This window comes from Rosa chinensis, chromosome 6 (assembly GCF_002994745.2).
Source record: "Rosa chinensis cultivar Old Blush chromosome 6, RchiOBHm-V2, whole genome shotgun sequence".
Lineage (NCBI taxonomy): Eukaryota > Viridiplantae > Streptophyta > Magnoliopsida > Rosales > Rosaceae > Rosa > Rosa chinensis.
Genome location: NC_037093.1, coordinates 11,572,258 through 11,594,516, shown reverse-complemented (window position 1 = coordinate 11,594,516; position 22,259 = coordinate 11,572,258). Strand labels below are relative to the sequence as shown.

Sequence of the window (22,259 nt, the reverse complement as noted above, 5' to 3'; positions counted from 1 at the left end):
TTGATCAGTGGGCTACGTTAACACAATCAAGACTTTCTGGTTAATAATTCTGACAGCACCACAGCTCTCTCGCTCCTTACTCGTAGAGCAGCATTTTTAGACATTAATTAGATGGGTTTTGAGTGAGAATTCATTCTTAAGAATTCTAGCATAGACCTTTTCATATGATTCTTTGTACTTTAGTTAAAAATTGAAACTATAAGGGTATCGATGTCCTCTTGCTAAAAAGACTTAAAGCATCAGTAGTGGAGGCCCAAATTTGGGTGATCGGAAAAAAAAGGGCCCATATATACTTGACACTTAGAAGTTGGATCAAATTTGGTCCAAGGAAGGACCTAAATTTCACGGGCCCCACGTGTGGCAAAAAATCTGATCTTGCATGTATCAGACCACAAATAATGAGTCTAAAACTAAGTCTCGCATCACCGCAACACCCAATAAAAGTAAGTCATTTTATACATTATTCAAATAGACTCAAATTACTATTCCAGCCGGTTTGAGCCCAAATTTAGAGCTAATTTCATTTTACTTCCCTAACATTTACATGTTAAATCAGTTGTGGCCCTGCACTTTTAATTTCATCACATGTATCCCTATGCTTTTCAATTTAATCAATCATGTCCAATAATTCATTTTTTTGTCAAGTATTTTGTAAATTGAAAATGTGGCTCTAATGGGCTCCCTTGTATGATGAAGATTCAATAATGTGGCATGCAAAATTATATCGTATGTGACTACAATTTCAAAATACATCACACAATATTTGGCAAAAAAGCTAAGGGTTAGACAAGATTGATTGAAATTTGTACGTACAGGGGCACGCGTGAGAAATTAAAAGTATAGGGGCACAAATGATTTAAGGTGTAAAGATCAGGAGGTAAAATGAAATTTGCCCCCAAATTTAAGTCCAAAAAAATGAGTCCTCACTGATGCTCTAACAATTCTGGTTTGAAAACAATAATCAATTGAGTCATAAGTACACTATTTTTTAGAAGTGTAGTGGGAACGAAAAGTAGTGATTATGTACAATCACCTATAGAGAGATGAATGCTAAAGGAAAGCAACAGAGTTGCCGACTCCGTTGTTGCTAATGCTACAGAATCCAAGCCACTCTCTTGATATCTCTATTCCCTCTCTCCGCCTCTGCTGCTTTGATCAGTTGAGGTGGGATGTGTTGGGAGTTTTAGTTTGTAATTTTTGATCCCAAAACTTATTTAGCAACTACTCACGGCTTAAGTTAGATAGGAACTTTTGTTTTTTCAGTTCCAATAATTATTTACAAACATAAATAAATGAAGTTTTCAAAATGGAGTTCATCACAATATAATACAAAACACCAGATATACAGATCTAACCGCATCTGCATATGCTTCCCTATATAACCTAATTCCTATTCCGACATCCTACGGTACCTTGTACATGGGCAGACCATCATTCACACTTGTCTCAAAGAAGAATCTCAATATCAAAACCCACAAACACCATGAACACTGCCTATGAATCATATATGCTGTTATGTAAGAAGTTGAAGTGGCAACTTCCAACTCTAAAAGCTTCCAGCCAGGTTCATAGTAAAGTGCAAAGATAATTCAACCATTGCCATTTGCCAACACTTCACGATAGTTCAATCTGCGGATTTCAACTGCAAGTGCCCACGACAACAATCTACCACCATTCTGCCAATTCCCTGGACAAAATACGACTCAAACGGCCCTGAATTATGACAGTTTATTTCCTGAACCAAGTCTTCAAAAGGTTTCTGCAAAATAAACTAAATAAATTATATATGTAGCCAATAGATAGCTTAAAGCACATGTGAACTACAAAAATAACAATATTGGAAACAACGGATGCAGGCATGTTCAATGTCAGATTCAGTCAAAAGTCACCAGAAGCAAAAGAAAAAAGTTAAAACAGATTTGCAATGTGGGCATTTGCAAGAAGCTATTTAATAATAGACAGAATCTGCCGATTTTTCTTGCAATAAGATGCTGTGATGCTCTACTCAATCATTTATTGCAGCCAAACTTGTTTCTGTTCGTACCCAACAACAATGTCTTGCCACCCAAGTCTCTATCTAGCATTATTTTCTTAGCTACGGAAACCGCTACCTTATATTATTAAAACCCAGTCGTTCCACGTTATAAGCTCTCATTTCCAGTTCTAGTTCATCATTATCGTTGTGTTTTCTGCCTGCATTATAGCTACCCTCTTGCAAGTCCCCATGGAAACCAAAACTGATCAGCAGCTTCACATTTTCTTCCTTCCCTTTATGGCTCAAGGCCACATCTTACCCATGATAGACATAGCCAAACTATTTGCTTCACGTGTGGTGTAAAATCCACCTTAATAACCACCCCTGTCAATGCACCACTTTTCTCCAAAGCAATCCAAACTAGCAAAAGTTTCGGTTTCGAAATCGAACTTCTTGTCATCAAATTTCCATCTACTGAAGTCGGGTTGCCTGAAGGAATTGAAAGAACTAACTGTCGTAAAAACCAAGAGCAGGTGGAAAAGTACTTCAAAGCCATTACCTTGCTTGAGCAACACGTTGAGCCGATTTTAGACGAACATCGTCCTCACTGTCTTGTTGCAGACTCTATGTTTCCTTGGGCTACAGATGTTGCCGCCAAGTTTGGGATTCCAAGGATCATCTTTCATGGACCCGGGTTTTTTTTCTTGTGTGCTTCAACTACTGTGATGCAGTACCAACCTCAGAGGGAGGTTTTATCTGATTCAGAATCATTTGTTATTCCTGGTCTCCCAGATGAGATCAAGATGACAAAAAACAAATTAGCTCCTTTTCTTACTCTAGATGGTGAGTCAGAACTCATCAAGTTGGTCAAAGCATCCAGAGAGGCAGAGGAAAGGAGCTACGGGATTATTGTAAACAGCTACTATGAACTTGAACCTGATTATGCAGAACACTATAGGAAGGTGCTGGGGAAGAAGTCATGGCATATCAGCCCGGTTTCTTTAGGCGAAACAGAAAAAGATAAAGCAGAGAGGGGAAGGGAAGGCTCAGTTGATGAAGTACATGAGTGCATGAACTGGCTTAATTCTAAGAAAGCCAATTCTGTTGTTTATATATGTTTTGGAAGCCTCACCAAGTTTGGTGATTGTCAGCTCTTAGAAATTGCCTTGGCTCTTCAAGCTTCTCGACAGCAATTCATTTGGGTTGTGAAGACAGAAAAGAATGATAAAGAAGAGTGGTTGCCTGAAGGATTTGAGCAGAGAGTGGAAGGAAAGGGATTGATTATAAGAGGTTGGGCTCCCCAACTACTGATTCTACAACATGAAGCAGTTGGGGCCTTTCTCACTCATTGTGGGTGGAACTCAACCCTTGAAGGAGTGTGTGCTGGGGTGCCAATGATCACGTGGCCAGTAAACGCAGATCAGTTTTACAATGAGAAGTTGGTGACTGAGATACTTGGGATTGGAGTTGCTATTGGTGTTCAAAAGTGGGAGCATGTTAGTGTGAAAAGCAAAGCCAGTGTGAAGGAGACCATAGAGAAGGCTTTGACTGGATTCATGGTCGGTGATGAAAAAGAGGAAATCAGAAGCAAAGTTCTTGTGCTCAGAGAGCTCGCAAGGAGGGCAGTTGAAGATGGTGGTTCATCGTTCTCAGATTTAACTGCTCTAATTGAAGAGTTGAAGTCTCTCGGGTCTTGATTCTTTTGAAGCAGCAAAGATGCCAACATTTTCTGCTTTAAGAAGGAAAAGTTCCATTCACTAATTTGAAATGTTGGAACACTTGCATATAATTTGTAAAAGTTCAAATAACTGGAAAAAGAGTAATTATTGTGTTACAACATGTGTGATAACTACCTAGAATCTTTTCTTTTTCTCTTTGTTTCCGGGAGTCATCAATTGAATGATGATTGTATATATGTAAGAATGCAAGTGCCAAATGAACCCACCAAAAGACAACAGCAATAAGTTTCAGCAGCATAATGCCAACTGAAGTAAGAATAAATCCAATCTGCCAAAGTTTTTGTTTAAAAAATCCTTTTGTAATCACCTCAGCAAACAAAAAAAACAAATATGTTGTCTGCTTCAATATTTATATTCAAAATTGAATGATCAGACATAGAACAGCAATCAACGCACTTTTTTATATACCAACTCTATCAACTAGTCCTTTGAGTCAAGTCTTACTTACCAGTTCAATTCCTTCTCCATCATCACACTTCTTTCAGGAAGGAATAATAAACAACTTTGAAACAAATAGTGTGAAGAATGAGGACTACATAGTTTGGAAGAAACAGGTTATAATATTAAACATAAACCGATATCTTTTTCTCATGATCTTTTCATGGAAACATTGTACGCAGGGGTAAGATTGAGCTTATGCAAATACCTGAAGATACATTTGACCTGAACCAGATGAAGATGACTGCAGTAATCTAGTTAATCTGCAGAAGATGTGAGTGAAGAGCTTTGGATTTTTATCACCTCACTACACAAAGCCTGAGGATAAATGTAAATACAATTAAAATCAAAATATGTAATAAACTTCCCCATATACCAAAATACAAGCTAGTTGATCACCATATATAACCTTATTCCTATTCTGACATCCTACAATGCCTTTTACAAGGGGCAGACCATCATTTCACACTTGTCCCAATATCAAAACCCACAAACACCATGAATACTGCCTATGAATCATATATGCTGTTATGTAAGAAGTTGAAGTGGCAACTTCCAACTCTAAAGGCTTCCGGTGCAGTTTACAAAAATTGACGATTATGGTGCAAAATGAAGGTTTTTCGAGTCCAAGTTCATAGTAAAATGCAAAGATAATTCAATTATTTTCAACAGGTGAAGTAGTGGTAGTTCAAAATATGCAGATTACAGAGTGCGCACGACAACAATCTACCATAATTTGGCCAATTTCCTGGACAAAATATGACTCAAACAGCCCTAAATTATAACAGTTTATTTCCTGAACCAAGTCTTTGAAAGGTTCCTGCAAAATTAACTAAATAAAAATATAACCAATAGGTAGTTTAAAGCAGATATGAATTACAAATAACTACATTGGAAACAACAGATGTAGGCAAGTTCAATGTCAGATTCAGTCAAAAGCCACCAGAAGCAGAAGAAAAAAGTAAAACAAAATTGTAATGTTGGCATTTGCAAGACGCTATTTAATATTAGACAGAACTTGCCGATTTCTTCTTGCCATAAGATGCTTTTATGGCAAAAGTCAATCACTCAATAATTTATTGCAGCCAAACTTGTTTCTGTTCGTACCCAACAACAATGTCTCGCCACCCAAGTTTCTATCTAGGATTTTTCTTAGCTAGGGAAATCACTACCTTCACATTATTAAAACACCAATATTTCCACGTTATAAGCTTTCATTTCCAGTTCTAGTTCTTCATCATCATCATCATTGTGTTTTCTGTGTGCATTATAGCTAATCTCTTGCGAGTCCCCATGGAAACCAAAACTGAGCAGCAGCTTCACATTTTCTTCCTTCCCTTTATGGCTCAAGGCCACACTTTACCCCTTATAGATATAGCCAAACTATTTGCTTCACGTGGTGTAAAATCCACCTTAATAACCACCCTCGTCAATGCACCACTTTTCTCCAAAGCAATCCAAACTAGCAAAAGTTTGGGTTTCGAAATCGAACTTCTTGTCATCAAATTCCCATCTACTGAAGTCGGGTTGCCTGAAGGAATTGAAAGAACTAACTTGCGTAAAAAGCAAGAGCAGGCGGATAAGTACTTCAGAGCCACCAATCTGCTTGAGCAACAGGTTGAGCCAATTTTAGACCAACATCGTCCTCACTGTCTTGTTGCAGACTCTCTGTTTCCTTGGGCTACAGATGTTGCTGCCAAGTTTGGGATTCCAAGGATCATCTTTCATGGACCCGGTTTTTTCCCCTTGTGCGCTTCAACTAGTGTGATGCGGTACCAACCTCAGAGGGAGGTTTCATCTGATTCAGAATCTTTTGTCGTTCCTGGTCTCCCAGATGAGATCAAGATGACAAAAAACAAACTAGCTCCTTTTCTTACTTTAGATGGTGAGTCAGAACTCATCAAAGTGGTCACAGCATCTCAATTGGCCAATGAAACAAGCTATGGGATTATAGTTAACAGCTTCTATGAACTTGAACCAGCCTATGCAGATCATTATAGGAAGGTGTTTGGCAGGAAAGCATGGCATATAGGACCAGCTTCTTTATGCGAGACAGAAAAAGATAAATTACAGAGGGGAAGGAAGGCTCGGTTGATGAAATACATGAGTGTTTGAACTGGCTTAATTCTAAGAAACCCAATTCTGTTGTTTATATATGTTTTGGAAGCCTCACCAATTTCAGTGATTGTCAGCTCTTAGAAATCGCCTTGGCTCTTGAAGCGTCTCGACAGCAATTCATTTGGGTTGTGAAGAAAGAAAATAATGATAAAGAAGAGTGGCTGCCTGAAGGATTTGAGCAGAGAGTGGAGGGAAAGGGATTGATTATAAGAGGTTGGGCACCCCAACTACTGATTCTTCAACATGAAGCAGTTGGGGCCTTTCTCACTTATTGTGGGTGGAACTCAACCCTTGAAGCAGTGTGTGCTGGGATCCCAATGATCACATGGCCAGTGTCCGCAGATCAGTTTTACAATGAGAAATTGGTGACTCAGATATTAGGGATTGGGGTTGCTGTTGGTGTTGAAAAATGGGAGGATGATAGTGTGAAGAGTGAAGCCAGTATGAAGAAGGAGACCATAGAGAAGGCCGTGACTGAATTCATGGTCAGTCATGAAAAAGAGGAAATGAGAAGCAAAATTCTTGAACTCAGAGACCTCGCAAGGAGGGCAGTTGAAGAAGGTGGTTCATCATTCTTGGATTTAACTGCTCTAATTGAAGAGTTGAAGTCTCTCAGGTTTTGATTCTCTTGAATCAGCAAAGATGAATTGTAATTTGAATTGTTGGCACAGCTACATATAATTTGTAAAAGTTAAAATAAATAGAAAAAGAGTAATTATTGTATTTCAGCATATGTGATAACTAATAAGTGCATAGATTTTCTCTCTCTTTGTTTTCAGGCAGTAAGCCAATAAAATCCTAATCTAATGCTGAAGAACATTAGTCATCAATCGAATGATGATTGTATATATGTAAGAATGCAAGTGCCAAAATGAACACACCAAAGATATCAAAAATATGTTTCAGCAGCATAATGCTAACTGAAGTAGGAATTTTTGTTTAAAAAATCCTTTGATGTAATCACCTCAACAAACAAAAAACGTTGTTTTCTTCCAAGTTTATGTTCAAAATTGGATAATTAAACTATTGTGTCCCATCTAACAACAACCACACAAATTTATATACCAACACTATCAACTAGTCCTTTCCGTAAAGCCTTACCAGTTCAATTCCTTCTTCATTGCCGCTAATCTTTTAGAAGCAAATATAGAGAGAGGAAAACCAGTCAGTCTCGTAGTTCTGTCAGTCAAACCTTACGAGTTCACTTACTTTTCCATCAAGACACTTCTGTCAGGAAGTAATACTAAAACACTTTGAAAAAAATAGTGTGAATGAATGAGGACTTGATAGTTTGGAAGAAACAGGTTGTAATAATTAAAATAAACCGACCTCTTTTTCTCTTGATCTTTTCATAGAAACATTGTATGCAGGGGAAAGATTGAGCTGATGTAAATACCTGAAGTCCATTTGACCTGAATCAGATGAAGATGACTGCAATAATCTATTTAATCTGCAGAAGACGTGAGTGAAGAGCCTTGGCTCTTCATCACCAGTGGTTCACTACACAAGGGAGCTGACAATAAATGTAATTCAATCAAAATATGTAATAAACCTCCCCATGCACCAAAAGTCCAAAATACAAACTAGTTTATCACCTTCAACTTTGCATTTTTAAATGAGAGAGAGAGAGAGAGAGAGGTCCAAAGTGCAAACTAGTTTATTACCTTCAATGTCCTTATAGGGAAAAAAAAATCTTCACATTTTTCTAATGTGAGAGAGAGAGAGAGAGAGAGATGCACATTCCTCTTTCTAAAGACAAGTGTGTGATCATCAATCACCTAATAATCTTCAGCAACAGTCTTATTAATTTCTCCAATAGCTTGTTGCAGTCCAAACTTAAACCAGTTGGGTACCTAACAACACAGTCTCTCATCCCAAGTCTCGATCTTGGAATTTTCCTTTGGCTCGTGAAGTCCATACCTTACATTATTAATTCTCAATCTTTCCATTTCAACTTCTTCACCACCATCATTGCTTTGCTTCTGCAATAGCAGCTACTCTCTAACAAGTTCCCATGGAAACCAAAACAGATCAGCAGCTTCACATTTTCTTCCTTCCATACATGGCTCATGGCCACACTTTACCCCTCATAGACATAGCCAAACTATTCGCTTCCCATGGTTCCAAGTCCACCATCATAACCACCCCTCTGAATGCACCACTCATCTCTAAATCAATCCAATCAAGCAAAAGTTTGGGTTTAGAAATTGACCTTCTTGTCATCAAATTTCCATCAATTGAGGCTGGGTTGCCTGAAGGAATTGAAAGTGCTAACTTGGCTACAACCCGAGAGATGAAGGAAAAGCTCTACAAAGCCTGCACCCTGCTTGCACCACAGGTAGAGCAGATTTTAGAACAATATCATCCTCACTGCCTTGTTGCAGACAGTTTATATCATTGGGCTACGGATCTTGCTGCCAAGTTTGGGATTCCAAGGCTCATCTTTCATGGAGTTAGTTTTTTCGCCTTGTGTGCTTCAATGAGTGTGATACTCTACCAACCTCACTTGAAGGTTTCATCTGATTCAGAATCTTTTATTATTCCTAATCTTCCAGATGAGATCAAGACCACAAGAAACCAAGTACCAGCATTTCTCAATCTAAATGGCAAAACAGAACTCATCAAGTTGGTCAAAGCATCCATAGAGGCTGAGAAGAGGAGCTATGGGATTATTGTCAACAGCTTCTATGAACTTGAACCGGATTATGCAGATCATTATAGGAAAGTTTTGGGCAGGAAATCATGGCACATTGGCCCAGTTTCTCTATGCAACAAGGCAGAAACAGATAAATCAGAGAGGGGAAGGGGAGGATCTGCTGATGAAGTACATGAGTGCATGAATTGGCTTAATTCCAAGGAACCAAATTCAGTTGTTTATATCTGTTTTGGAAGCCTCACCATTTTCAATGATTGTCAGCTCATAGAGATTGCCTTGGCTCTTGAGGCTTCTCAGCAGCAATTCATCTGGGTTGTGAGGAATGAAAATAATGATAAAGAAAAGTGGTTGCCTAAAGAGTTTGAGCAGAGAATGGAAGGTAAGGGACTCCTTATAAGAGGTTGGGCTCCCCAACTACTAATTCTTGAACATGAGGCAACTGGGGCCTTTGTCACTCATTGCGGGTGGAACTCGATCCTTGAAGGAGTGTCTGCTGGGGTTCCAATGATCACGTGGCCGGTGACCGGAGAGCAGTTTTACAATGAGAAGCTGGTGACTGAGTTACTTAGGATTGGGGTTGCTGTTGGTGCCGAAAAGTGGGCTACATTTGAGGAGGAAAGTGCGAAGAGCGAAGCCAGTGTGAAGAGGGAGGCCATAGAGAAGGCTGTCACTGAAATCATGGTGGGTGATGAAGCAGAGGAAATGAGAAGCAGAGCTAAAGCGCTTAGAGAGGTGGCAAGCAGGGCTGTTGAAGAAGATGGTTCATCATTCTCCGATTTAACTGCTCTAATTGAAGAGTTGAAGTCCCTTGGGTCATGATTCTGTTGAAGCAACCCAAATGCCAACATTTGTCTACCAAAGTTGAATCAATTTTTACATGTAACCTGTAAAAGTTCAAAATAATGGCAAAAGAGAAAGCACTGTTCTTCAAACATGTGTTACTTCACAAAATTCTTTGAAGTAATCACCTTAGTAAACATAAAATTTACCTTCTTTAGAATTCACTGAAGTAATGCAGAAATTTGTAAGCCTTTGGAAGTGTGATCAAGTTTGATGATGCCCAGCTTATGGAAATTGCTTTGGGTCTTGAAGCTTCTGGGCAGCAATTCAATTGGGTTTTCAAAAGAGATGAAAATAATGATCAAGAAAGTAAAGAGAAGTGGTCGGAGGCTTGGTGACCCATTGTGGATGGAACTTGGGATTGGGGTCGGTGTTGGTGCTGCAAAATGGGCAAGATTTGGAGGGACAGAGTGAAGAGTGAGGTGATAGAGAAGGTAGTGAAACAAGAAGCAGGGCCAAGAAAGAGAGAGGAGTGTGGAGGAAGGTGGATCATCATCGTACAAGGATTTGATATAGGAATTGGGACTGGATACCATACCATTGCGCTCTAATTAGAACTATATACCTTTCTGTATGATTCACCGGAGTGTAATTGCGACCCACAAAATATGTCTTCCGGCCCATAAAACTTTTATCTTGTGATGTAGTGCAAATCCGAGGGTATGTGACACATGTGGCATGTCCTATGGTTCTTCCATTTTGGCCATCTGCCGTGTTGTTCTGTTGCCACGAAGAGAGAGGGTGAGATCGGTAGCCTAAAACAGAGAGGGAGAGCGAGAGGGGTAGAGTACCGTTTTGATCCAGAGAGATAGAGAGAGGGCGAGGAGTTTGCATGGCTGGAGATTTGAGCTTTTGTGGCGCAGAGATTTTGGTTGTCGGTTGCTGACGAGGTTGGGTTTTGATCAGGCAGCAAAGATAATTAGTTTTGGGCGTGGAGTCAGATTTTCTTTTGTCTTCATTGGCTCTGAAGAGTTTCAATTTATCTGATTTGTGAATGTTATGGCTGTCTTGTAGTTGGCTACTCTCTACTATTTGGTTGGAGCGCAAGGATTCCTTAGCTGGTAATTTTTCATCGTCAATAATGTTTGTGTTGATTCATTGGTTTGATTGCAGTTGAAACTTGAAAGTAATTCCCTCTGATGTTCTTAATCTGCTGAAAGAAAGAGTAGGAAATCTTTTCAGGATTATTTGGTTGGGAACCTCTCCTTCTGAAAAATAGGTCCAATGGTGGCTGGAATTTGGGGGTCAAAGCGTGAACTATTAAATTAAAGTCATTTGAGTGATCAATCAGTCCATTCTCTACTTGATCAAAGTACGTATTTGAAAGAAAAAACTAACCTTTAGGGTAGTAGAATTATTGCATGGGTCTCTCTGCTTTTGATTCTTTGTGAGGTGGTTTCCTCTGTTTATTTGGTTTGTGATTGATTGTCAGGCATAAAAATATCTTGGTTTTCAGCTTCAAACTTCTACCTCCATATGGAGTTACATGATTGGACCCTATGTCTTTCTCCTCAATTATACAATACTGTCCTCAACGTTTTTCATAACTGGTGATTAGTAATAGAATGTAGAATATTGTTTAGTAGATTTCTAAACCAAAAGGAGCCAAGTACATGGAAACTGCAAGCAAGGATTACATACATACCCATTCATCAATTTAATTTCATTTAACATCATGGAGAGGGTCCAAACTGAACAAAGTTGGTAAGTAGATGGGGATATTTTTGTTTCTGAATGAAACAGAGAAGAGATGGAATTACATGCTTCATGAATTTAACCCATAATTCTAAGCTTGCAGCGTATGTATATAGGGCCATATTTTCCAAGACATGCGATGTTAGCTATTCTGAGAACAGGCCATTTCAATTTATTGGTTTTGAGTTTTTGACCACTTCTTCCATGGCACCAAGTGTTTATAGACATTATTGTCTTTAGAAGGACTTGGTTTCCTTTAGTTCTTGAAAAGCATGCATTTTAAAACACAATTGGTCATTACAGAGTGGATGTTTGTTTAATTTCCTACATACCTAGGACTAATGTTCCATGTAATATGCATTTATAACCAAATTCTGGCTGCCCTGTTGGATATGAACACAAAGAAATAAGAAGAAAAGCTATATCTGGGAAGATCTGAAACCATGGGTCCTCACCAGTTTGTTCATATTATGCTTTCGAATGTAGGGATCTGAAATCATGAGCCATCTTTTTGTTGAGTCGAACAAAACTTCCCTTTTGATTGATCTCTTGACATGCAACTACAATATTTTGGCCTGAATGAGTATTTCTTTTTGTAGGCAGTGAAAGGAAAAAAAAAAAAGCAAGGTATGATTTGCTGTTTTCAGATTTATAGCGGGGTTTTGAAGTTTGATGCTTGGTTGATTTGTGTAGTGGGAAAGAATGGGTTTTTATTGAGATTTTTCATCAACAAGGAGTATGCTACTCTCTTAAATAGCTCCTAACTTCTATTATATGATTCCAGAGACGATATTTGCTTCTATTATTATGCATTCAAATGAGATTACTTCTCATTTAGCATAATGACTTCACTGAAGTCCATTCACATCAAGAAGGACCTACAACTATTGTTTGGATTACTACTTGGTTTTGTAAATTTGTGTTTATGATTGCAGAGATGGAGCTATCCCCGGTCTCACTTTGACAATTGAAGGAAACCTCCCTAAAGGTATACAATGCCATTTATATATCAAAGTCTACATTTCCCAGATTCATGCTTAAGGCTATTGGGTATAACTTAGTTTACATTGTTCTTTCAGGTTTGAGAGGGTCAAGGATACAGAAATCTATCATTGTTGGGATCATAATCGTTCATTATGTGTTCCTGCCTCTTACAGGCATATTGATCATTAAAGGGGCGCTTAAATTTTTCTTAGTGCACTCTGATCCATTGTATCTATTTGTTATCCTGAGTCTGCACTCCCACCTGCAATGAACATAGGTAACCTTAATGAATTCAATTGGCAAAGTTTCTGCAATTTTAGCCTCAGACACACTCTGCTAACAAGTTGTATTATAAACGTCTCCTGACAACACTTATCCAGTTATCCTTATGTAAATGGCAGGAACCATCACCAAATTGTTCGGAGCAGGAGAGAATGAGTGTTCAATAATCCTGCTGTGGACTAATGTATTTGCTTTAGTATCACCTACTTTATGGTCAGCCTTCTTCATGTGGTTTGTAGCCAGGCAAGTGTGGAACAGCTACAAAGGTGCAATTCATATATAGGCATTTGGTTCATATATTAGGCAAACGTTGAATTCACCAAACTATCTGTTCTATAAATCAGGTTCCAGGTTCAACCACATATAGTCTAAAGCTATACTATATGATGAGTTCTCTGGTTGAAGATGCACCCTTGCTGGAGAATTTTATTAACGGGGAAACTTATATCATCTCTATCTCCATTTTTAGAGAATTTTATAAAGTATCTAGATCCAAGTTTGAAACTTACATCATCTCTATCTCCTTTTCTGCCTCTTAATGATCTTGAATATGAAATACATCTTATTGGTGAAACAGATTCACTGCCATTCTGCCTCTCTCGTCTTTTTTTTTTTTTTTTTTTCCATCATAAAATTCCATCCCTCAGTATGATATGATTTGGGTCATGAGAATTGATGGTTATGTCCCCAGGGTTGATGGATTGTTAAGCAGAGTGGGAAAGAAAGCATGCCTCATTTGGTCAAGCACTTGAAATAAATTACTTTTATGGGAAGAACTACTTGGAGGTACAATTTCAGTAATAGCTATGAATGCACTTTAAAAACTAGCTACTACTACCCCTTCCAGGATTTTCGCTTGGAAGGGATGATGATCAATGGCTTAAGAGTAGAATTCGTAGGTCTTGGCTTGAACTATGATTAATCTCAGCCCCCCAATTGGTGATAGAACCATCAAAAGAACACCAAAGAAGATGCAGATCTGAAATTAGCAAGTCAAAATAAGATTAACTCAAATATATGCAATCAAACAGAAATCAAACGCATGCTTAAGAACAATAAAGTTTAAATTGACCAAACTCAACATACATAGTTGCACCACCAGGATAAGCCGAATCTCTTTGGTTTGTAGATGGCGAGCCACATTATGCAAGGGAGCTGAAGATATTAACAAGTTCATTAAACATGTGAAAAGGAAAATCAGAATGTCAATTTATTTCATTAGAATTTAATGGAATAGTTTGTGAGCTTACAAAATATGTTGTTGGGGCAAAAGCAAATCCTCCGAAAAATCCAAGGAGACCACTGAAGAAAGGGAATGTGATTCCGACAAACATGGTAATTGCTGCAACGAAATGTCAATTTTAGTTCATTAATGTATATCCAGCTTGACCTCGAAGCAATAGCATAAACTTGATGGAATTAAGGTCAACTGTAACTAAGTAACTTACCAACATATGAAGTTCGTGTAATGAAGCGAAGCTTAAAAGTTGGCCTGAAATCCCACTTCTTTACCAGTAGCGTTTCCTAGTTTTCTCATAGTCTGCTGAAGTCAATTGCAGGTTGACTGACCTTAGGAATAAATTGGAGTTCATGGTTAGTCCAGCGCGCACCTCATAAATTGCTATATCTGATTTTAGTAACATTCTTGTTGTATTGAACATTGATAGTCCAAGTGGGAGACTATAAGATTCAGTGGACTTGTCAATGTCAGCTGAAGTCACAACAACTTGTTGCTCTTAGTGCAGAAGAAGCAATTGGACTTGACAGTGATCTTTCAATTAGGATTCCTAGCTTATTAAGAGAAACTTACATGATTGGCCATTCCTCAATACATTAGGTTCAATAAAGAATCTGTACATGAATCAGGAATAATGTCCTATTGCTAATAATTTAGGAAAACCTTTATGGGAAGGAGCCTAAACCAAAGCCTATATATAGGACTACTTGGTCCCTACTCTAGCTATCAGCAACAACCAGCAACTGAGAATTAATAATCTCTGCCCATTGGAGACTCTCACTAAAGGATTGCTCAAAGGAGAACAAACCAAGTACACTAGCTCACAAGTTCAAACTAATTTCTTCAACAATGGCTGCAGCTCCAGGAAAATTTATGTATTCTTATATTGAGCACAATGATCATATATATGCATACATTTAGTTTTCAACTTATATGTCGAGCTACCAAACTGGCCTTTAGAGTTTAGTCTTTGATCATTTGTACTTCTGGGTTTTGATTATTTTAGAATTTTTTAATTCTATTTTACCTGCAACTATCTCCCAATTCTGTGAAATTTTGAGGCTATTTCTGTTTATTCATGTTAAGCAAGTTGTTGTTGTTCTATGAAATTGGTTATTGAAATTTTGGTGTCCCATGGTTTGTAATAGCTTAGAATTGCCCATCATGTGTTTGCTAAAATGGTTCTATGAAAAAAGCACTTGCATATGCAAAGTGTATAAAGGAGTTAACTTTATTGTTTCTGGATTGTTAAGCACATTATTTTGTTTTGTGGAAGATACTTTTGTTGCTGGACTGCTGCCACATTTTGTGGCATTGATTACCTTAAGTTTATGAGTAACTACTAACTATATAGGGGAAATGAACTTAGCTATAAAGGTTTTAGGTTTTCGTTTCATTTTGCTGGGGCATTCGTTTGAGTTAGGTACTTTGCTAAAACATAAATTAGTTAAGTCTTGGTATGAGACCAATTTAATATGTCATTGTGTTTCCTGTTCTGATTAGTGTTTCCAAGTAGATGTGGTGAATGGTGGTTCTGTGTATCACTTATATCTCTTACTTTCATGGTGGTTCTGTATATCACTTTATCTACATCCTAATTTTGGATGCTGGTGGTTGTCTTCCAGGTTAAAGGACCATCAGATAGCAATGAATTAAACCCTTCAAACCATTAAACCCTTCATTTTCAGTTTCATTATTTATATCAGAGTCAAGTATATTGCCTCCTTTACTTACAATGTACACCTTTCAAATATCAAACTCCATTTTGTGGGATTCAAATTTGCTCACCATTTTTAAACCCTTCATTTTCAGTTTCATTATTTATATCAGAGTCAAGTATATTGCCTCCTTTACTTACAATGTACACCTTTCAAATATCAAACTTCATTTTGTGGGATTCAAATTTGCTCACCATTTTTATTTTGTGGTGATATTACCACTCTATTAAAACTTGCTACATCATGTAAAATTAATTTAATACTTAAAATTTATTTTTTTAATAAAACATCATGAACTATAATTATGTTTTATAACACATGGCAGTTTTATATTGAGTGGTGGTATCACCACCTATATTTTTGGTGGTGAGCAAATTTGAATCTCATTTTGTGTTTAAATTTCAATGTGAAGATGCTGACCCTAATTGTTTATTATTGCTTTACCATAAACTATGGCTTTTATTGTCAGCTATTTTCTTTGAAGGTGTAAACTTTGATTTCATGTCCTTGGTATCAAAGAACAGTTTGTGGTGATGGAAATCAAATGCTTGGAGGAATCATATGATATATATGGAAGTACTTTTTAGAGCAGTTCAATTGGGAACAATTTGCTCTTCACAAAAATATTATTCTGATTAATGTAATATATGATATTTTATCAGTTTGATCAATACTAAAGTCATTTTTCAATTATATCTTTCATTGTTGTAAATTTTTGCCAAAAACAAATCCTTGCGGCAAAGCGCAGGTACCATTGCTAGTTTATATTACAAGTTTTCAACTATGAATATATGCTATCATTCAAGTAGTTTCTGATGAGATTTCTGGCAACCTCCGACGAGGTCACAAAAGTTACTATCATCAGCAACAAAAGCTACTGTCACAAACAAAAACTACGCTCTCCAAAACCAAAAGATATTGTCACAAAAAACTACTGTACCTAGCAACGAAAACTACTTTGGTGAGATTTTCGGTAACCTCTAGCAATGTCACAAAAGCTGCTGTCACCAGCAACAAAAGCTACTATCACAGTGTCACCAACAACAAAAAGTCCAACACTAAAAACTACTCTTACCAATGACAAAAACTACTCCCACCAACACCAAAAAGTTACTGTCACAAATGACAAAAGCTACTCTCACCAACAACAAAAGTTACTGTCACCAACACAAAAAAAAAAACCACTCTGGCCAACAGCAGACTAATAGCAAAAAGCTACTCTTACCAACATCAAAAACTACCTTCACCAGCACTTAAAGCTACTCTCACCAACAATAAAAACTGCTCTCACCAACACCAAGTTATTACCAAGCAAAATAAAAATTACTTTCAGAAATTGAAAAGGCTATTACGTAAGACTAATGAAGCTACTCCTAACGTGTAAGAAAGCTATTACCAACCAATACAAACACTACTCCAAAACATCAAAATAACTAAAAATTTACAATATCAAATGCTTCAATTAAAAGACTCCAATTTCAACCGAGCACAACTCAAAGTAAGCACAACTTCAGCCGAATCGTTCGAAACTAAGAGCAACTCGTCAATTAGGAAAGGAAAATTCTCATTTCTTCTTTGAAATCACTAAACCTCATCGGTCATCACAAAACACAAACCAGTGACAAATCGAAGGAATTTGAATTTCAAAACCAGTTGATACAATTTCATCTAGGGCACAAGACTCTTGATTGGATTTCAAAATTCAATGATGCCAAATGCAAAATGGTGCTTTGACCAACACTTTTTTTTTTTTTTTTTAAGCAAGTGACCAAAAAAAAAAAATTCCGGTTACCCACCACCTTCTTCTTTGCTTAAACCAGCGAACCCAACACTATCGGTCATCCTCACTAGCCTCCGGCGACCACGCTGCACCCATCATCCACCTCCATGACAGCAATCAATTACTCAGTTCACCACAGCCCAATTCTCTTCAGGTCAGGTTCGAAACCAGCAGTAAACGTCGGCCATCTCCTCGTTTCACCTTCTTCGGTGGCCATCTCCTCGACTCGCATGAAATTTCACTGTCGAAGTATGAGCACGAGGTTGAGTTCACAGAGAATGCGAGCTTTCGGTTTCTGAGACGAGTAGAGAATCGGAGAGATCTCAGTTCGCCTCCCCAGAGCTAGCTCCGATTAGAGCTTCTTCGTCCTTGTCTTTGGATCGTTGGAATCTCACTGAGAGAGAGAGAGAGAGAGAGAGAGAGAGAGAGAGAGAGAGAGAGAGAGAGAGAGAGAGAGAGAGAGAGAGAGAGAGAGAGAGAGAGAGAGAGAGAGAGAGAGAGAGAGAGAGAGAGAGATTTTGATCAGATCGGAGCTTCTTCATCGTCGTCTTCAGGCATGGTGGCGTCCTCGTCCTCGTCTTTGGATCAATTGAAATCAATTTCGAGAGAGTTTTGATCTGTTTTGGGGCTAGGGGCAAAATGGGCATATAAAATACAAAACAGCTGGTTTTTGTAGCTCTAAGTGGCCTTATGTGTACAAAAAAAAATTAGATGACCTTATGAATAAAGTTTCAAAATGACACTTATGTATAATTTTCTATATAAATAACTAACATGTGGGGAACGTACTTATGTGGGAGACGCCTATCCAGATCCTTGTTTAGATTCAATCTATCCCACAAGTATTATTAAAAGGTAAAATAGTTGTTTGCAAACCAAACCAGTGAAGGCATGAACCTAGCTAGAAGAGGTTTGTAAGGAGCGGAGTGGGTAAGTAGGGTCTTTGTGAGCATAGGAGCAAAAAGAAAGTTTCTAGAGAGAGAGAGGGTCTACCTTCTCTCTAGAAATTTTCTCTAACTCAGCCACTATTTTGAGAGTCTACCGACCCCCTTCTCTACCTCCATCTCCAACCTCACCCCTTCAATCCCGTCCATCCCCTCCACCCCTTCAATCACCTTCTTGTTCCTCTCTCTTCTCCACCCACTTCAACCATCTACCATTTCTCTACCTCTCCACGCCATACTGCTCTTACAGGCTTTATATTGATGAGAACAGCTCTCATCTTCACCGCCTCCACCCCATCTCCACCCCTTACTTTCCCCATCCCTACAACCCAGTTATGCTCATTTGTCACCGATTTTCTACTCCTCTAGTCCAGATCTACCTTCGAAACTGTCCATGTCCTATTTGGATGGAATTGGTTGCTAGTGCTTCTGGTTTTGCTTCGTTCTCTACCACCGCTAAACGAACTTACGCCCGTTGGTGAATTTTTGTTCCCCATCAGTGAGTGGCTCGATTTTTGCAATCACACTCTACTAGGTTACTTGGTTTTTCTTGGGCATCTTTGAGCCCTGTGTGTAGTGTCCCAACCAGTGTAGAAGGAAGCAGGATGATGCTTTGGTGGCTGATACTTTTCAAGCAACGACATGGAGGTGGCGGCGGTAGTATTCTAGGGAAAAAGCTGCTATTCTCTTGGTGGCTGCTAGCATTAGTTCTAGGGTTTTTCATTTTCAGTTATGGGCTTTCAAATTGTATTTGGGCTAAGCCTGTCAGGGGCTTTAATTCTCTTTTGCTGAGCCTACGTGCCTTATTTGCTGGGCCTACGTGCCTCTATTTGCTGGGGTCTTTTGTACCTCTTATATTGTGGTGTATCATTCGAGACATCTAATACAAACTTTATTTTCTTCGACCAAAAAAAAAAAAAGACAAGGAGCGGAGTGGGTTTGGACTGAAGAAGGTCTCCCCTCCCTGACAGGGGAAGAAGAAAATTGATATACTGATCCACCGCTTCACTGTCACTATCAATATCTTCTACAGACCAAGTCAAACTCATCAAAAACTTCACTCTTCATCGATAATCACTGTATATCGAGTCCCATTTTCACAACAACACAGCGAACAACTCCTATCCGTAACTTTTCTGATCGAGTTTTATGGGAGCACCTACTGTTCACTATCAGCCTATTGTTTTATTATGTTAGCTTCTATACATTGTAAGAAGCCACTCTCTTTGAGTCTTTGTTCTTCAATATGAAATCTTTACTTGCTCGCTATTTAACCCAATACCGATTGATTGCTGATAAGTGTTTCTTGCTTTCACCTGGAATCTCATCTGGGTTCCATTTGTTTTGGGTGTTTGGAGCTTTAATTTGGGATTGCGTATCTGGGCTTTGTCTTTGGTGGTTTGTAAATTTGGTTATTGGGTTTTGATATTGATAATTTCTGCACGGAGATTTTCTATTGATTACAGAAAGGTTGGAACTGGATTTCTTTGTTAGTATGCACTCCTGTATTATTATCCGTTTCCCCTAAATGCATGCAATGAAAATGGAGTCTGAATTACACACTCCAAGGCCTTTGAAAATAAAGAAATGCATAAAATAAATTAACTTCAAACATTTTAATGTTAATCTTGAGTTTAATCCAAGCCTGCAGGGCTTTGATGAACTCATGAAAGCCAAATCTGTCAAAAGAACAACAAATATTACACATTTATACTACTGTACCCAAAAGGATTCACAATCACACAACTGAGACCAAAACATATAAAATAGTGTAACTAAATGGATGGCTAGACTTTTCTTAATCTGAATCTCTGGGTACTACAAGCTTTGAACATGATGTAGAGTCAGAGACAATCTATGGTACATACTAGTATCTCATACACTCATTTTACATCTATTTGAACAAAAAATTACAATTATTTGAATCAAAATTACAACATTGAGAACAAAAGTTTCCATATTCATTTACACTATTTACATATATTTAAACAAAAATTACAACATTGACAATGAATTTGTTCAAAAGCTTGTAACAATGTCGTAGGAGGTGTAATTACCATTATTAGAACTAAGATTATACAAAATAGGACTCAACATTACCACTCTGACAACAAATTTGTTGTCACATTTGTAAATGTGTGTATGAGATATTGGTATGTACAATAGAATTTTCCATATAGTCAAGGCCATGAGAATCTAATGAAATCCTATCTATAGCATCAGGTATATGTTACAAGGTCTTTTTGATTTTGCATTCAATCTTATGATATTTTTCTTTTTTCGATGTGCAATTTGTTATGATTCATTCTTCTTGCAGGTTTTGCTTATTACTGGTGGAGGTCAATTTCTATGTTGAAGATCTGTGGTTTTATTTGTAGTCAGGCTGTCTCCTTTTCCTTCAACTCTTTATTTGACAGCCATTCCTAATTTTTGATTGATATATAAATTGTCAAAGCCAATAACAAAGTAGGAGAGACAGAGTTGTGCTCATCTGAGGAAGAGCTTGATGCTCGGGTATGTTTTCTTACCAAGCTTTGTTATTTCCAGATTTAATCTCTTAGTCGTTCTCCTGTGATTACTTGCCTTATATATTAGTATTTTAGACCGTTGGAACATATCAAAGACTTGCAGTATGTCATGCAACGTGAGAGCATTCCATTTAGAAAATCCTTAAAGAGATCAAACAACTTATAAACACATCAATGGTTCATCTAGACAAAGGGGCCCTTTCTTACTCTTATTTTTTTGTTGTACTTTTTTTTTCCCCATAAGTTTTTAAGCTAACAGCAAAAACAACCAACTTCTTACTATAATTTCTTTCACATTAAACCTGACCGCTTTTCCTGACAATGGATTGTTCCAATTCCAGATGTGGAATTCTCAATGAAAAAAGAAAACAAACCCGCAGCCGTTGGTTGGCTAAAATAAACCAAAAATGTATATCTAAAATATCAAGTCTCTTCCTATCTTCTCTTGTCAAATATGAAGTCTTTCACGATGCAGTCATACAATTTGAGATTTATAGTGGTTTGCTAATTTGGTGAATTGCAAGAAATTTGGTTATTTGTTTAATAGATAAAAAGCAACTATCATGTCTTCTCGGGGGAATAGAAGAGAAAGGGCTTATGCAGAACGAAAAGAAGATACAGGGAGAATACAAAATTAAAAGAGAGAAAGCCATCGAGGTTTTAAAAAAAAATTGTTAATTAACAATCGAATGAAATGTATTAACGAGAAAATTGATGTTTCCGGTAGAATTCAAGCTTTTGTAGTTGATGTTAGAATCGTGTCCTCTTAATTTTCTTCGATCTTCTTGAGGCATATTTATGAAGAAGTAAATTTTGTTGTTGATTATATTGTTGATTTAGGCCTCGCTGCTGGAATTAGTTTTGTTTGGCTCAATTGCCTCCCCATTTCTGTGTCCCTAGCGTTCCGCTTGGATCAGTTGGGAGGGGGTTGCGTTAAGGGTTTTGTTTTGTAGTTTTTATTTTCTATATAAAAAAAAAAAATCTAATGGACAACCATTGCTTTCTAGGGGTAACACATATTGAACTGTTAGTATCTTTCTTTTGACTAAATGTAGACAATTACATTCATGTAAAAGGAAAAAGTTACGAACAGGATCACAATGAAAAGCAGGAGCCATAATGGTCTACTTCTAACTCAAGTCAGATTAGTGAATCCGGACATTTATCGTAAGTCTAATAAAAAAAAATTAAAAAAAACAACTACAAATCTCCAGTACACCATGAGATAACAAAGATAGCTACTAAATTGGCAACATGCCATAAACACCGGCATGACATTTGGGTTATGAGTCAAACCGCTCCCTCTCAACGAGCCACCTCTACCT

General features: G+C 37.7%; 2 protein-coding genes and 2 pseudogenes across 2 annotated transcripts; 3 read left to right on the top strand and 1 right to left on the bottom strand.

Moving 5' to 3' along the window:
- The first annotated feature begins 1,766 nt into the window (after positions 1 to 1,766).
- On the top strand, positions 1,767 to 5,246 carry LOC112173919 (annotated as a pseudogene).
- A 166-nt stretch (positions 5,247 to 5,412) lies between these two features.
- On the top strand, positions 5,413 to 6,993 carry LOC121050076 (annotated as a pseudogene).
- Positions 6,994 to 7,143: 150 nt separating this feature from the next.
- LOC112173914 (UDP-glucose flavonoid 3-O-glucosyltransferase 7) lies at positions 7,144 to 9,858 on the top strand. Its single transcript, XM_024311604.2, has one exon. The coding sequence runs from the start codon at positions 8,285 to 8,287 to the stop codon at positions 9,743 to 9,745; it is 1,461 nt and encodes a 486-aa protein (XP_024167372.1). The 5' UTR covers positions 7,144 to 8,284; the 3' UTR covers positions 9,746 to 9,858.
- Positions 9,859 to 13,607: 3,749 nt separating this feature from the next.
- LOC121049839 (lysine histidine transporter 1-like) lies at positions 13,608 to 14,246 on the bottom strand. The gene is made up of 4 exons (XM_040508058.1): positions 14,176 to 14,246; positions 13,978 to 14,069; positions 13,814 to 13,882; positions 13,608 to 13,706 (listed from the first exon to the last, which is right to left on the bottom strand). The coding sequence occupies exons 2-4, from the start codon at positions 14,059 to 14,061 to the stop codon at positions 13,608 to 13,610; spliced, it is 252 nt and encodes an 83-aa protein (XP_040363992.1). The 5' UTR covers positions 14,062 to 14,069; positions 14,176 to 14,246.
- Between the last annotated feature and the right edge of the window lie 8,013 nt (positions 14,247 to 22,259).